At 52.3% G+C, this 13,460-nt stretch overlaps 5 protein-coding genes across 5 annotated transcripts; 1 reads left to right on the top strand and 4 right to left on the bottom strand.

Annotated features, from left to right (window-relative positions):
* Positions 1-351: 351 nt before the first annotated feature.
* On the bottom strand, positions 352-703 carry PV07_03683 (uncharacterized protein; the record flags this gene model as incomplete). Its single annotated transcript, XM_016390427.1, has 2 exons — positions 352-436; positions 489-703. 2 exons carry the CDS (start codon positions 701-703, stop codon positions 352-354), a joined length of 300 nt encoding a protein of 99 aa, XP_016252329.1.
* Positions 704-2,386: 1,683 nt separating this feature from the next.
* PV07_03682 (uncharacterized protein) lies at positions 2,387-5,623 on the bottom strand. The gene has a single exon (XM_016390426.1). The coding sequence runs from the start codon at positions 5,564-5,566 to the stop codon at positions 2,489-2,491; it is 3,078 nt and encodes a 1,025-aa protein (XP_016252328.1). The 5' UTR covers positions 5,567-5,623; the 3' UTR covers positions 2,387-2,488.
* Positions 5,624-5,805: 182 nt separating this feature from the next.
* Positions 5,806-6,985, bottom strand: PV07_03681 (uncharacterized protein). Its single transcript, XM_016390425.1, has 2 exons — positions 6,582-6,985; positions 5,806-6,530 (listed from the first exon to the last, which is right to left on the bottom strand). Exons 1-2 carry the CDS (start codon positions 6,864-6,866, stop codon positions 6,024-6,026), a joined length of 792 nt encoding a protein of 263 aa, XP_016252327.1. The 5' UTR covers positions 6,867-6,985; the 3' UTR covers positions 5,806-6,023.
* Positions 6,986-7,123: 138 nt separating this feature from the next.
* On the top strand, positions 7,124-9,590 carry PV07_03680 (uncharacterized protein). Its single transcript, XM_016390424.1, has one exon. The coding sequence runs from the start codon at positions 7,270-7,272 to the stop codon at positions 9,325-9,327; it is 2,058 nt and encodes a 685-aa protein (XP_016252326.1). The 5' UTR covers positions 7,124-7,269; the 3' UTR covers positions 9,328-9,590.
* Positions 9,364-13,458, bottom strand: PV07_03679 (uncharacterized protein). Its single transcript, XM_016390423.1, has one exon. The coding sequence runs from the start codon at positions 13,401-13,403 to the stop codon at positions 9,378-9,380; it is 4,026 nt and encodes a 1,341-aa protein (XP_016252325.1). The 5' UTR covers positions 13,404-13,458; the 3' UTR covers positions 9,364-9,377.
* Positions 13,459-13,460: the final 2 nt, after the last annotated feature.

Raw genomic sequence — 13,460 nt, 5'->3', positions numbered from 1 at the left:
GGTGCCGAGGAAGCACGTGCGTATCACCTGGCGGCGCTTACTTGTATGTTTGCCCGTTGCTGTCGAAGCCGTGGAATTGAGACATTTTCTTTTTGGGGGCAAAAGGACTGTTTTTTTGGCTGGCTGTTGAAATTGAAACACCCTTGTTTCAATAATGCGAACAACAACCAAGCAGAAAACTCCCCGTTCGTGTATTCTCTAATTCTATAGATCCCTTCTGCCGTATCTAAGGTTCTAGGTTCTATGTGTATAGATAGGTTCTCTCTAAGGGGGCGTAACCCAGAAACACACACACATACACACAGAGACACATAAACACACATATGATATCCCGACGACAAGTGCCGTCAATCAAAAACTCCGGTCTAATGATGACGACGATGTTGATGACGATGCAAAATCAACTCCCAGCCAAACCCCCCCAAAGACCAACGCCCTTCTGTGCGATCATTTTGTCCTCTTTTTCCGAAAAAATGTCATCAAATCACTTCTGCCCGAGTTTCTTGAGCTGTTCATTGATGCCCTTGAGTTCGCCGAGCCGGACCTCCTCGCCCTGGTGCAGGACGCGGAGGTGCTCCTGCTTCAGGCGGCGGAATTCCTCGTCCAGCCGTTCGTGCCACGGGTAGAGGACGAAGACCTGGAAGCCCAGCGCCGACGTGGCGATGACGAAGTTGGTCAGGGAGACTCCTCGCGTGAATATCATGGTTGATTGTGGGGACCACAAAGCGGTTTTCCTCGTTGGCGGATGGGGAGAAGAGTAGGGAGGTTTGGTTTTGGATGTTTATACTGTTTCGTGGGTGCTTTGGTTAGAGGAGGTGGGAATATCCTTTTGAATGCGTGTGTGCTGGCGATAACGACAACGACTTACTTGGATCCCACGCTGCTTCGGGGGAGGGTTTGGGTAGAGGTAAATCAAGCGGTCAAAAAACTCTTGCGAGCGAGATCACAGGTGACATACACTCAGACGGACAGAAAAGCGATTGGAAATCCTGTGGACGAGCGTGTGAAGGATCGACAGAGTTATCTTCTTCCCCCTTCGAAGGCCTGTTGAACCTCCAGGTGCTGAGGATAAGGACAGTGGGAAAGTGAACTTCGAGAAACGAACAGAGGTGAAGAAAGAGAAGAGAAAACGAAAAATGGCGAAAGACGAGGTCTCGTTCTCGTTTTCTGCTTCGGGGAGTCACGAGACAAGATGCCCAGCCTGACGCTAGATATTGATCGGAGAGAAAGAAAAAAAAAAAGCGCCCAAAGGACTGCAGAACCTTACGAGTCAAGCTCTGGTTTCTTTCCTGCCTCTTCTGCCCGGTGAGGGGAGGTGACCTTGATTCGCCCCAGTGGCAGCGTTATCGGCGGTGGTGAAGGGTGAGAAGTGAGATGCAGTTCTTTCCGCCTGCGGTTTAGCCTTGTCGCGCCATGTGGATGTCGTGCCGAGCGAATTCTGCAGCCTTGCTCCGATCTTCGGCCGTGATTCGGAGTCAAGGCCCTGCCAGCACGTCGACTTGGAGGCAAAACAGGTACCACGAGGTACCTCAGCGCTGTATGAACTGCCCCACGGAACAATCGAGATACCCACCCACGACGACTCCCGCCCTGCGACAGAATAACAATCTCGCGGGAAATGAGGTCCTGTAGGAGGACCACTCCCCAAAAAAAGAGAGGGTTGGATAAACAATATACATCAGAGCCTCCACTTCGAAAGCCTGAGACTGCCTTTCGCCCATTTACTGTGGTGCACAGGAGACAATATCTGTTGAACAAGACGCCTGAAGTTGACAGTCTTCCAACAAGGTCCCCGATGACGCCACTGCCTGAAGCCCCTTCCGGAGTGTTCTAGCCCTGGTCTATTCCAAGGACTAAGCCTTGGGTGTCACCATCTCTGGGCGAGTTCGTGCTAGCCATGGAGGACATTCCCGGTGGCGGCGACATTTGCCGCTGCGCCTCATTGAGAGAGAGAGAGAGAGCACCGTACAATTACACAATATAGCAACATTCCCAGTGTTCCAGAATGCTGAGACCGTTCCCTGCCAGTGTCCCAGTATGTTGCTGAAGGCCGAATCCCGATGGCTGAGGCGAACGATCCGAATGAGTGGGATGCAACAGTTGTCCACCTTCGACTCCTCCGACACCCCCACGTGCCGCGTCGGATCAACATTGTTTCAATCCTTCCCACGGAGAACAGGCGGTAGACTTCGTGGGCAATCACACTAGCGATGAGGGTCCATATCTTCTCGCGTTTCGTCTCAGCCTTGCCGAGACTCCGAGGCATCTTCCGATCGGATGTCGACCCTGAAAGTGCCCATGGATGTGGTGACGCCTCGAACAAAACTCCTCTTCTAGATGGTGACCAGCAAGTTCTCAGAGAATGAACGAGAATTCAAAGCAAACAGCCCAACTCGTTGATGCAGTCATTCTGGTTCATGGTATTCATCAATCCTCCGCAGCTGCGGGGGTTCTTCACAATCTATATAAAACACCCGTCGGGTCATCGTCACAGGTCAAAGTCATCATTCCAACCCAATTTATCGTAAATATCACCCTCCTCAGCATCCTCCGTGCGCACGTCCTTCTGCTCAACAGACCATCGTCCAGGCGTCTTCGTCAAACCATCAGTGCTTTGCGACCACTGAAAGCTGTCGTCCATCATGCCGCGCCCCTTGCCGCCCATGACTCGATCCATCATGCGTCCGGCCTGCTCAGGAATCTCTGGTGCGTCCCGGAATACATGGTCCAGCGGCACTTCAGACCTTTTCACCGGCGTGAACAGAACTGGCCGGCGCGACCGAGTCATGTGCAAGTTTTGCCCGCTGTCGATCTCGTCAAAACGACCAATCTGCCCTGGTGACCCGGAAGGAGCATCGAGGTCAGACAAAAGCACGCTTTCCCTACCTAGATTTGTTCCTTTAGATGCTGGGGTCGCTGCGATCGTGAATCCGTCGACCACGTTCGCTGAAGGGGGACAAAGCCCAGGCAAGTTCAGCGGATTTGAGGTTTTCTTTTCAGTCCCGCGTGATGGCGTCTCATGGATGGCTGCAAGGACTGCTCGTTTTGTGGCTGACGACCTTGTGGTGCTGTTTGAGCTCGGTATTCCAAGACGTACAGGCCGAGGCTTGATCGTTGACGAAGGAATTACCGTCGCCGGATCTTGTCCCTGAACCGTCAATTTTGGCGGTTGCGGCAACTCTGGCTCCTGCATGGACTCTTTGATCCTCCTCGCCCTGGGGGTTGCAGATATCTGGACTGCTGCTCTTCTCTCCTTGTCCTTACTCTTCCTGTCCTCTACCTCGTCCATGAACAGACCCGCCACGGTCCTGCGATCAGGCTTCTTAAGCGCATCAATCGCGGCCTCCAATTCCTTCTTTTGCTGAGCCAACCGGTCAAGCTTGCGCCGTTTCAGCTCATGTGCTTTTTGATCTGCAGCAAGGTCGATTTCGCGATTGCTGAAAGAGAGCGACTTTGATAGATTGCCCCCGCGAGAGACCGGCCTCTCCGAGGGTTCGCGCTTTAGAGCTGGAATTATAGGGTTATGCGTCATGGAGGCTACTACGGATGAACCGCGGGACAAGGTAGTTGGCGGAGAGGTGTGGCGATTGAGTTGGTGGTCCTCACTGAGAACCCTTTCGAGAGTCCGTTTGGCCAGCGGCCGCGCTGGTTTGGACTTCATGAGTGATGATACTGAGGACGACTTATGCAGAGTCACTGCAGGTGCTGGATGAGGTTCTTTGGATCGCTTGGGCGAAATTTCGGGTCCGCCGAGCTTACGGGATACTGATTTGATTTGCTCGGGAAGTTTGGTCGAGTAGAACGGGAGGAGGACGTTCTTGCAGAAGTCCTTGAGGGCGTCATTAGGTTTCGAAGAGGCGGTGGTGCTGCCATTGTTCTGGCTTCTGTCATCTGCTGCAGCGAGGTCGTCAAGGCTGACAGTGTGCCAGATACATAGACGGTCGACAATGGTATCGATCTCACTCGACCAGTTGCGCCGCTTCTTCTCCTTTGGTGGCCTTTTTGGAGTTGTGGCCAAAATCTCGTTGTTGTCGTCCTCGATCGACTCGACTTTGACGTCTGGATCCGTTGCCTGCACTGGCTTCGCAATCTCAGAGAGCCGTGACCCTGCGAGTTCGAGCAACATGGCCTCTAAAATTAGAAGCATTTGCATCTCACTTTCTCGCATACGCAAGTCTGCGAATTCTTTCCGCATCTCCTCGGCTTGTTTAGCCGCTGTATGGCTCATCGCCTTCAAATCTCTGCCACGCCACCACTTCGCAACGAAGTCCTCCTCATCGGGCCATAGACAATCCTTACCCAGCTTCGCTTTCTTCTTCCGAGACCTTTTCTTCTTTTGAGTTGCGTCTTGTCCAATGAAATCTTCTCCTTCCTGCTCGAGGGCCCTTGATGGCAGTTCTTTGATGATTTTCGCCAAAGATTCCTTGTATTTGAGATCAATTTTCTTTGTAGGCAATATACTTTGCTCATAAAATTCGGAGAGTTCGGATATTGCTTTTGCAGGATCTCCCCCTGACCGCACATGTGCTCGCGCCCGACTCAGTGGTCCTTTGACGTAAAATGCCAGGGAGGTTTTAGAAGTATACAGGTGCTCAAAATACTGTGTGCGGAGTCGCTCGTGCCCCGTAGGGTCCATGTCAGTATAAGGGTTTTGAGATGTAGGAAGAGGCGCGGGTACAGAAGGAAGAGCCTCATTTAGTGGAACAGTGTTGTCGACTGGGTTTCGCAAGCCCATCTCCGCGCTGTGGCTGACTGTTATGGGTCTATCCGACACAAAGGAGGATGGAATAGATGGTGATTGTATAATGGCGTCGGGGATGGTGATCTGAACCATATCCTGACCAGCCAGATCATCCAAAGAAGCCGTAGTCATCGGCTGAAGGAGGCCAGGAGAGCTCGATGAAGCGACGGAGCCGTGCACGACGGCGCGCTCCTTGGTCTTCAAGATTGACATCCTGGCTAAGGCACCGCGTCGATTTGTTGGTTTCTTGGGACTCTTCGGAGTGGGCAACGCTGTCAAACTCGAGAATGATCCTGTTCTTGTATGACAAATGCGAGGACCGCCATCTCCCTCTCCCCGTAGTAATTCCTCAACTTTGACCTCTGCTACCTTTCCAATTGCGGCATCATGGCACCATGGTTCCAAAACCAAGTTGTGCAACGCACATGCAACATAGACATCTTGGCCAATCCGCTCAACGGCATAGAGACCGCCATTGGGGATTTGACGCACGAGCAGGATGCGTTGTTCCCATTCTTCCACAGAGAGAATGGCCGCTTCAAAGATCATGCCGCAAGCACCACTGGAGGTGTTGAGCCATGCTAACGGGAGACATGCTCGAGCGACAAGCGTTACCGGCGCGAATTTGAGCGTTGCATGCTTCGGAGAGAGTAGCTTCGCAGCGAAGACATCTGATTGCGAGCCATTATTGTCGGGCTCAATATCGTTGCTTTTCCTCTTCCTGCTGTGGATGAGGTTGGAGGAGTCCAACGCGACGTTCAAACTGCTGTCAGCAGCTGGAACGAGTATTGGTCGTTGGAGATCCGAAGGGGATGATGATTGCATATCGTGCCATTACGAAGGTAAGAATATTTGTCAACGTCGAACAAATCACGAAGAAAGTGGCCTCCTGGTCGGAAAAGGGTACGCGGTGAGAAATGGAGACTTTACGTCACGCGTCGAAGATGGGGCTGAAATGCAGCCTTGCCAACGCAGCCTCGCGGTCCAACATGCACGCATGGATGACAGCGATAGCAGATTACACCGCACCTGGGCCGAGTTACATCCCAGTTACCTACCCTCTAGGAAATATCTTCACTGGACAGAGCTTGTAAACCATGTAATAATTCTATCCACGACTCACGGCTGATTCGCAGCCGCCCTTATGAGCTTTATCGCTTAGTTGATGCTTCTCAAACTGAGAACAGAACTCTCTACACAATGACTATACATTCCATAGCCATCGTTATGGGGCCACGGATTTATTGAACACCAGTAACGCCAAAAGCTGCAACATCGCTCCTCATCCGAGAACAACAGCCAGAACCACAATCAACAGGACTACGGCTAAGATGACTAACAAGCAACAAGCCTTGTTTCTGGCCGATTTCTGGTACCGGCTTGCGCTTCGTAGTTCTGTGTCGGCCCCCCGAGTGTCGGTCAATGTATTCTCGACGTTGATATCGATGGCATCAATCATGTCGCCTTGGTCTCGAACCAGATGGGCGACATCTCGGAATAGCTCGTTCAATTCGCCAACCGATTGTTCGATCTGTCGGATCTCTCCTTCTCGTTCGATAATTAAATTCTCTTGGAAATCGACCTCGCTTTGTTCTGCGAGCCGAGGTTCTTCGAGCAACTGGCGTTGTTGACCACCCTCTGCTGATGGCGATTGGCCTGACTGGGCTTCCTCAAGTGCAGCTTTCGACGCTCGTTCCCTCTCTATGGCCCTTCTCTGGACCACTTGGAATTCGGACAGGGCGGAGGCAAACTCTCGTGAGAGTTTCTGATTTGTGTATCGTTGTGCAGGCTAACTGCGGTGTCAGTGTGTTTGTGGCATTAGCGAAGTAAAGCTACTGACATTCAAATCTGGCCATGTTTGCGCCCTCTTGACCCCATCTCCCACCTCTTTGAATCCCTCTCGGGTCTCCTCCAGCAAATCATGTATCCTCTCTCGACCTCTCTCGGTATCCTTTTTGGAGAGTTGATTGGAGAGCCGCGAAATATTTGAGGTCAGTTCGAAGAGTCGGGTAGAAAGCGACTCGGTGAACTTTTGAAACTCTGGATCATCTCTGTATTGCGGGTCATCCTGCCTTCGGGTGGTGGTAGGTTGCGACTCAAGTGACGATAGTCTGTCGAACGACATGGCGTTCTTCGTGGGCTAGTTGTCCCCGGGTTGTCGTCGCACTGGCCACAGGACTCACCCGAATATATGTAGAGCACGGCTGAGGGTGAATGAACTGATCACTGTGAGTGAATGGTGGAAGCCTGCAGAGCGGGAAGGAAAGCACTTGAAATGCGGCACTTGCGAAACCAGCCTCCTCCGCATCACGTGGACTGGCGTCATTCCCCGAAAACACGTTGCCTGCTGCATAATTTTGTTTACATGTTAACGACAATTTTGAAATCCGTTAGGAACTGCGCTTTCGCTCCAACTTCATTGGGCCTCACCTGTCCAGAATCCGCGATTTCGTTACCCGCAGCGCTCGCTGGTCGAAAACTGCTTTGCTATATCATGACAACATCTTTCTAGTGGTCTGCCGACAACAATGGCGAGTCCCGCTGCCGGCTCCTTGAGCCCTCCCCCTCGACCCTACCGACGGTTCCTGACCTCCGCCCTCCATAAACGATTTGTGCATGCTGCATTGATCTCACTCCTCGTCGCCCTCAATAATGCTTTTTGGCTCGGTTCGAAGAAAGACATAATCTGGTCATGGTTCCCTTTCGGACCTGCTGGAATCAAGGCGTTGCTGTTTTTCATGTCCAGCCTATTCGTCTTCATCCTCCAGATAGCCACCCTCAACATCGGCAGACAGACGGCATTTTCCCCTTTTGCGGCATTCAGAACCAACTTCCTTAGTGTATCAGCTGTGCAGACGTTGTTCTGGTACTTGGTCTCGGGATGGTGGTTCACTGAAGCTTACATTTGGTCCTCCCCAGAACTTGGCTGGATCACAAGGGGGAACCACAACACTCCCGACGTTCTGAATGAGAGACCTATATTCTTCCGTCTTTACGCCTTACTTCTCGCAATCGCATATGCAGGGTTCCATCTATATCGAGGAAACTCAACACTCATCATCCCCGTCTCGAAACTACCAAGCACACCGAACCCGGATATCAAAGCACAGGAAACCCACCCGGTCGAGCCTATTCAGACACGACTACAACGCAAGTTGCTGCCTTTACTCATGGAAAGTACCCTCATACCAGCAGCCGTGATCGTCGCGGCCCCTTTCATTTACGGCATCTTCCTACGAAATATCTTCTGGCAGCTACATCTTGCCATGGCAAAACCGTTCTTCAACCTATCAAGAGCAAACGCCCGACCGGTAGGGTATCCTCCTCTACGGCCTTTGTATCTTCTCCGATGCTTCGGTGCCGGATTTCTTCTCATTCTAACATGGGATCTAACCTCGATCCTCTTTTTGATTTACCTCAATCAGCAACCTACAAAGTCTGGGTTGCCACTTTCCGCTTCAAGCAAAGATCCCAACGGAACACTTCTCAACGGGTTAAAAGCCAAACGAGATGTCGTGAGAACTTTTGCCTTTTGGGAGCTAGCTATCATTGCCTCCAAACATAAGGAACGAAGGAAGGCTATTTTTGAAGATATTGAAAGACCCACTGGGCCAATGTGGAGCCAAATGGTACAAGCTGGTTTGAAAATCTTGCAAGAAGTGCAAACTCGCATTGTTGGACCTCCACCAGCAGCGCCACAGCCTAGCGTTGCGGACCACATCAAATCCCTACCGCGCATTGTCCCCGAAGTACCGACTCAATCGATCTTCCAAGCAAGCCCGAAACCAGGCGTGGGTGAGAGGCTGCTGGCGAGTCCGCTGCGACAAATTGGCAGTAGTCAACAGCCCTGGCACCCGCCTATCGAGCAGACGGCCAAATCGGTCGAAACAAAATTGCTCGAGTACGCGAAGCCGCCAGGTACAACTCAAACACCAACCAAAAGTCTTGCAGAGCAATGGATGACTGCTCTAAAGCAAAGTCGTGTCGGCTGGTTCTTCGCCCCTACAAATGCCGCCAGAATCAACGCCGTGGTGCTCGGGTCCCCCTATGGGAACGCGGCATTGATTGTTGATGTAATTGAGTCGGTAACCAAAATTCAGGTTGCTAGTCTCACTGAAGATACCTACGGCAAAGCTACTCCAACGGTGCCGGACACTGTTAGAACATTTACCAAAACCTTGAACATAATCGAGGACCATGTATCAAAACACAAGCAAGGTGTCACAGGTGAAATCGAAGAAGTTGAGATCATCATCGCAAGATTAAGGGCCGGGCTGAAGGAGTTGTTGTCTGCTTTTCAGGTATACTTGATTGATCAAGGCTTGGGTATCGCCGACCTCAATCAGGCAAAAAGGGCGGTCCAGGCACCAGGGCCCGACGAAGTGCAGGAAAAGCCCAAGGCCAAGGCCGTCGAGCAGCCAACGCAGAGGCGGCTCTTCCAGAAAGACGCGCAGAAAAAAGGTACAAAGGACAGGCAGCGGATATCAGAGGATCAGATCCCGAGATTAGAGCCTTCGGAATGGTCTGGATCCAATCCTCCAAATGGCCGTCTGTTCCAGAGAAGAGAAATGGAACAAGCCAGGTAGCACCAGAAAATCGAGTTAGATCAAGGACTTATTATCCACGGCGCTTGGTTTCATGAAGCCACGGGCTCCCTGGAAATCCAACCCTTCACTTCGGGCGCCTCTCTTTTTCTCTGACTTTCCTGCTGGCTATCCCAGAACACACCTTCTGCTCCAGGAGGTCTTCCTTGCCCGTCTCTATCGTACGTACTCTCTTCAACCTGGCCCTCCATTTCACCCTTTTTGGCCACCTCCCAGACGTCCTCTCTGGCTCTTTCGCAGGCCTGGCAGATTTCCTTCATGTTTTCGTCGACTTGTCTCGCTTGCTCTCGCATCCCCCGTCTGAAGAGACCCGCGAGAAGGCGACCAACTTCGTCATGGAGACCATTGACGCGGTCGATCAGTCTCCCCACACTGGCAACGAGGTATTCCTCCTCGTACACCGACCCCTTTTTGCCGCGGGCACGCTTGCGTTCTTCGCGACGTTTCGTCTTTGACGTCTTCCTGGACACGTTGGAAGCCACTGTGCCACCAAACTTGCTAGCGTTGCTGCCGTAGCGGGTGAAGAGGCTCTGGCCACCCAAGGTGCTGGCGTCCGTGGGTGCGAGGGAAACGTTGTCCGGGATGTCTCCTGCCGCGCCGTCCGCAGCGCTGGTGGGATCACCGCCAAAGAAAGCCAACGGATCCTCCTCCTTCTTCTTCCGGAGCTCGACGATGCGCGGGACCTGTGCGTTCAGTTGCGCGCGACAGTCTGCGAGAAGTTCGAGGATCTCGCCAACTTTCTCGCCCAGCCCTGCGTCTATGATCTGGTGGATCTCTGAGATGGGGTGGTTGTCGTGGGCGAGAATGCGCATTGCTTCCGCAAAATAAGATCCCCGGCACAGAAGCTTTGCTGCCTCGGGAATGCTGGAAAGATAGTCAACGTGGATCGTCGCCGCTGCTCGGAAATCGCGATTTTCATCCGTCAGCGTTGTTGCCAGGCTCTGAGCGAGCGATTTGAGTTGCGTAGCCGCCAAAGGAACGAGGGTAGCGCAGGCCAATGCCTCTTGCCACTTGTGTGCCAGTGCATACAGCTTGTACGCAGCATCGTAATCGCCCAGGGACTCGTACAGTGTAGCAGCTTGCGCGTGCTGAGATTTTTGAGCCGTCAGATATTCAGCGTACATGCGGGTTATTTCCGTGAGATGAACTTGATCATACTTGTAAAGCTCCATTGCCGTGGTGTACAGGGAATGTTTGACCGTGTAGGAAGCAGCTTGCTCGTGCTCTCCCATCGCATGTAACGAACCCAGTGCTTTGCTGTGTTTCTTGAGGTGGTCGTCAATTGCATACTTCCGCTTCAGTTCCGGCATATCCTGGAGAGATTGCAGGTAGGGCATGTATTCTCTTGGATCTCTCGAACTGTCATTCTGCGCGACGAGAAGTGCCAAGCCGAGATTGTAGAGCGAGAGAGCAGCGTCGAACAGGAGGGATGGGTTGGGCGTGAGGAAGAAGAGGTGAGAGATTGCAGTGTCCGCCTCTTCTTTGGAAGTTTGGAGAAGGGTCGAGACCAGCGTCAGGGCAGAGAATAAATCCGGAGGACGCTTGCACACATGGGCTGTTATGATGGTTTGCAAGTAAGACGAAGATTTCGAAGCCAGGCTGGAGAGGAACGCGTCGGCAATCTTGTTGATTTTGCTCCCCGGAACAACGTTGGGTGGTTTTAGATTGGAGGCAGAGGGTGGCTCAGGCTCAGGTTGGGACTGCAATGTTGTGTCCCGGTAGAGCGTCTGCGTGACATCCTCGTCCTTGAGCTTCGAGAGAAAGCCATCTACGCGGCTGGGTTTTCTAAGTTGATCGATGAATTTGGGCACGTTGGACAGGAATGTGTCTGGGTCATAGTCGTGTAGGATGTTCATATCGACCTGGTGGGTTTGACAAGCCAGAAAAGCAGCAAGATAGTCCTGTTGTTTAAGGTGCTTGCGGATTCCAGAAAGAACTAGCAGGCGAGGGTAGATCGTCTCGAGGTTCCCGCGTGGCATCTGGAGAACAACGGCGTAGATGGATGGGACAACCGTCACGATGCGTGCGCCTCTTTCGATGTTTCTGCAGCGTTCGTCGATCTCTGGCGTGTCTTTGGGTAGTTGCATGGCTGAGGGATGGGTAAGATGGACGAATTTTAAGAGATGTGAGGATGTTGTGAAGATAAGGTGTGTGCAGGTCAACATGTAGGACGTGACTTCGCGGATAAGAAGCATGTCGTTGACGTACAGGTTTCCCTTGAGCGATAAAGAGACTTTATGGTAGTTTGGGGCGTGGCCGTTCGTCTCACCGTTGCTCTGATCATATCCCGTGTAGCGAAGCGTTAAGACGGAGCTGTTGGGCTGACTACCACTTAGTTTGATGGATTCCAGACCCCTCGATCCCGTATAGTCTGAGAGCTGGACTGTTGCATTCTCAGTCGGATCGGTCGCGAAGAGAGACTCAGAGAACACGTCGGTCATCAGGCTCTCAGAACGTTCAGGCACAAGAACTTGTTCCCAAGATATGCTCGAACCCTCGTGCCACATTGACTTCCAACAAGACGCTGCCCTCGTTGCTTGCATTGGCGCGATGAGAAATATCTCGTCGTTCCTGAAGGCGATCTGAGTATAGTGGAGAGGCTCCGGTCCTGTCTGAAATGTCGGAAGTTGATGGGCACGCCGCTCGACTGTCGTCGTAAATACCAGGTCGCCTTTACCGTTTGCACGAGTCTTCCATTCACACAGTTCCACCGTTCCTGTCGTTAGGACTGCAACTCTTCGGCCATCTTGACCGACGGCGCAGTCAATGATATTGTGGTCGAAAACGGCCTCGCAGAAAGCCATTGGTGGCGGCACACCGGCTTGCTTGAAGGGTGTGAGTTTCAGTGTTCTGCCATCGACGACAGCGACGATGCCATAGTCGTGTGGAGGGACTATGCTACCTGCTGACACCGCAGAAAGGAAGGTGAGGTCCAAGAGCTTTTTGGTGTTACCCAAGGACGCTCTCAGAGGTGCTTCGGGATGCCACCTCAGTGGCCAGTTGGAGGGCGATGAATGAAACAGGACTTCTTGCTTCAGATAGTAGTGATAATTCCCCATCGTCCAAAATTGCACCCTATCCTTGAAGGCGACGGCCAGGACTGTAGAGTCTGTGTTCCAGAAAAGGGAAATGCTAGACGCCCACTCATCCATTTCTTCTTTAGTCGTTCTAAGATCAAACTGGCCATGACGGAGACCATTTCTCTCGAAGAAGACGACCTCCAACTTGTTCTCAGCTCGCCTGGCACTAGCAATGAGATTCCCTGAGGGCTTCCAGCTCAAGGCAGACTCCAAACCGTCGACCGGCTCACTAGCACTGTCCAGGGCAGCCTCACGCGTGAAAACCCGGATGACTCGGCGTTGACCAGGCACCACGCTGCTTATGGCAAGGTATTGCCCGTCTCCTCGCCAACTGACCGTAACTTTGTTATCCTCGAAACGGCTCAATCTGCCCTCATCAACCTTTTCTGGCACTGTAGGATCTCGCATAGCTTTTGCGCGTCGGCCTTGAAACTGAGTCTCCTTGTGGCCCCAGCCAACCGAGACATGTTTGGAAACTTTGAGATCTTCTGGAGATAGAGTACCTTCATTGAGCGGTTCGAAAGTCCTGCTCATCAGTACGAGCGTGTCTGCACAGGTGACAATGGCTAGTAGTTCTTCATCTGGGGCCCAAGCGGCAGCACAGATTCCGACGTCGACGGTGCCGACAATTTCGATCTTTTCTTGTTCCGGACTCGGATCGTCGCGCACAACCACAACATCTCCGCCGGCCAAGACAATGCAAGATGTTGCAGTGTCTGGGAAATATTGAAGCAGCAGAATTTCATCACATTCTAGGTGTGGGAGCGGGCATGGCGAGTCCCATGAAGTGATGGTCACGAACTCGCCTTGACCGGACGAGGTCTCAACTCTTCTTTTCAGTTCGATAATGGGCTGCGTAGGAGTTGGGCCAAATGCACAAATTATTGCATTCATCGAGGTGTCCCATGCTGTGGCTGTTAACGGCAGACCATCCGGTAGCCGGGACTCACGATATGCTATTGTCCTCAGATTTCGCATGGTGACAGTCAGTGAGTCGGCATTACATTGCACTGCCTAATCGTGGACGGGAAAGTT

Source organism: Cladophialophora immunda (genome assembly GCF_000835495.1).
Source record: "Cladophialophora immunda strain CBS 83496 unplaced genomic scaffold supercont1.2, whole genome shotgun sequence".
NCBI lineage: Eukaryota > Fungi > Ascomycota > Eurotiomycetes > Chaetothyriales > Herpotrichiellaceae > Cladophialophora > Cladophialophora immunda.
The sequence above is the reverse complement of the archived record's forward strand: the minus strand, read 5'-3'. Positions and strand labels throughout refer to the sequence as shown.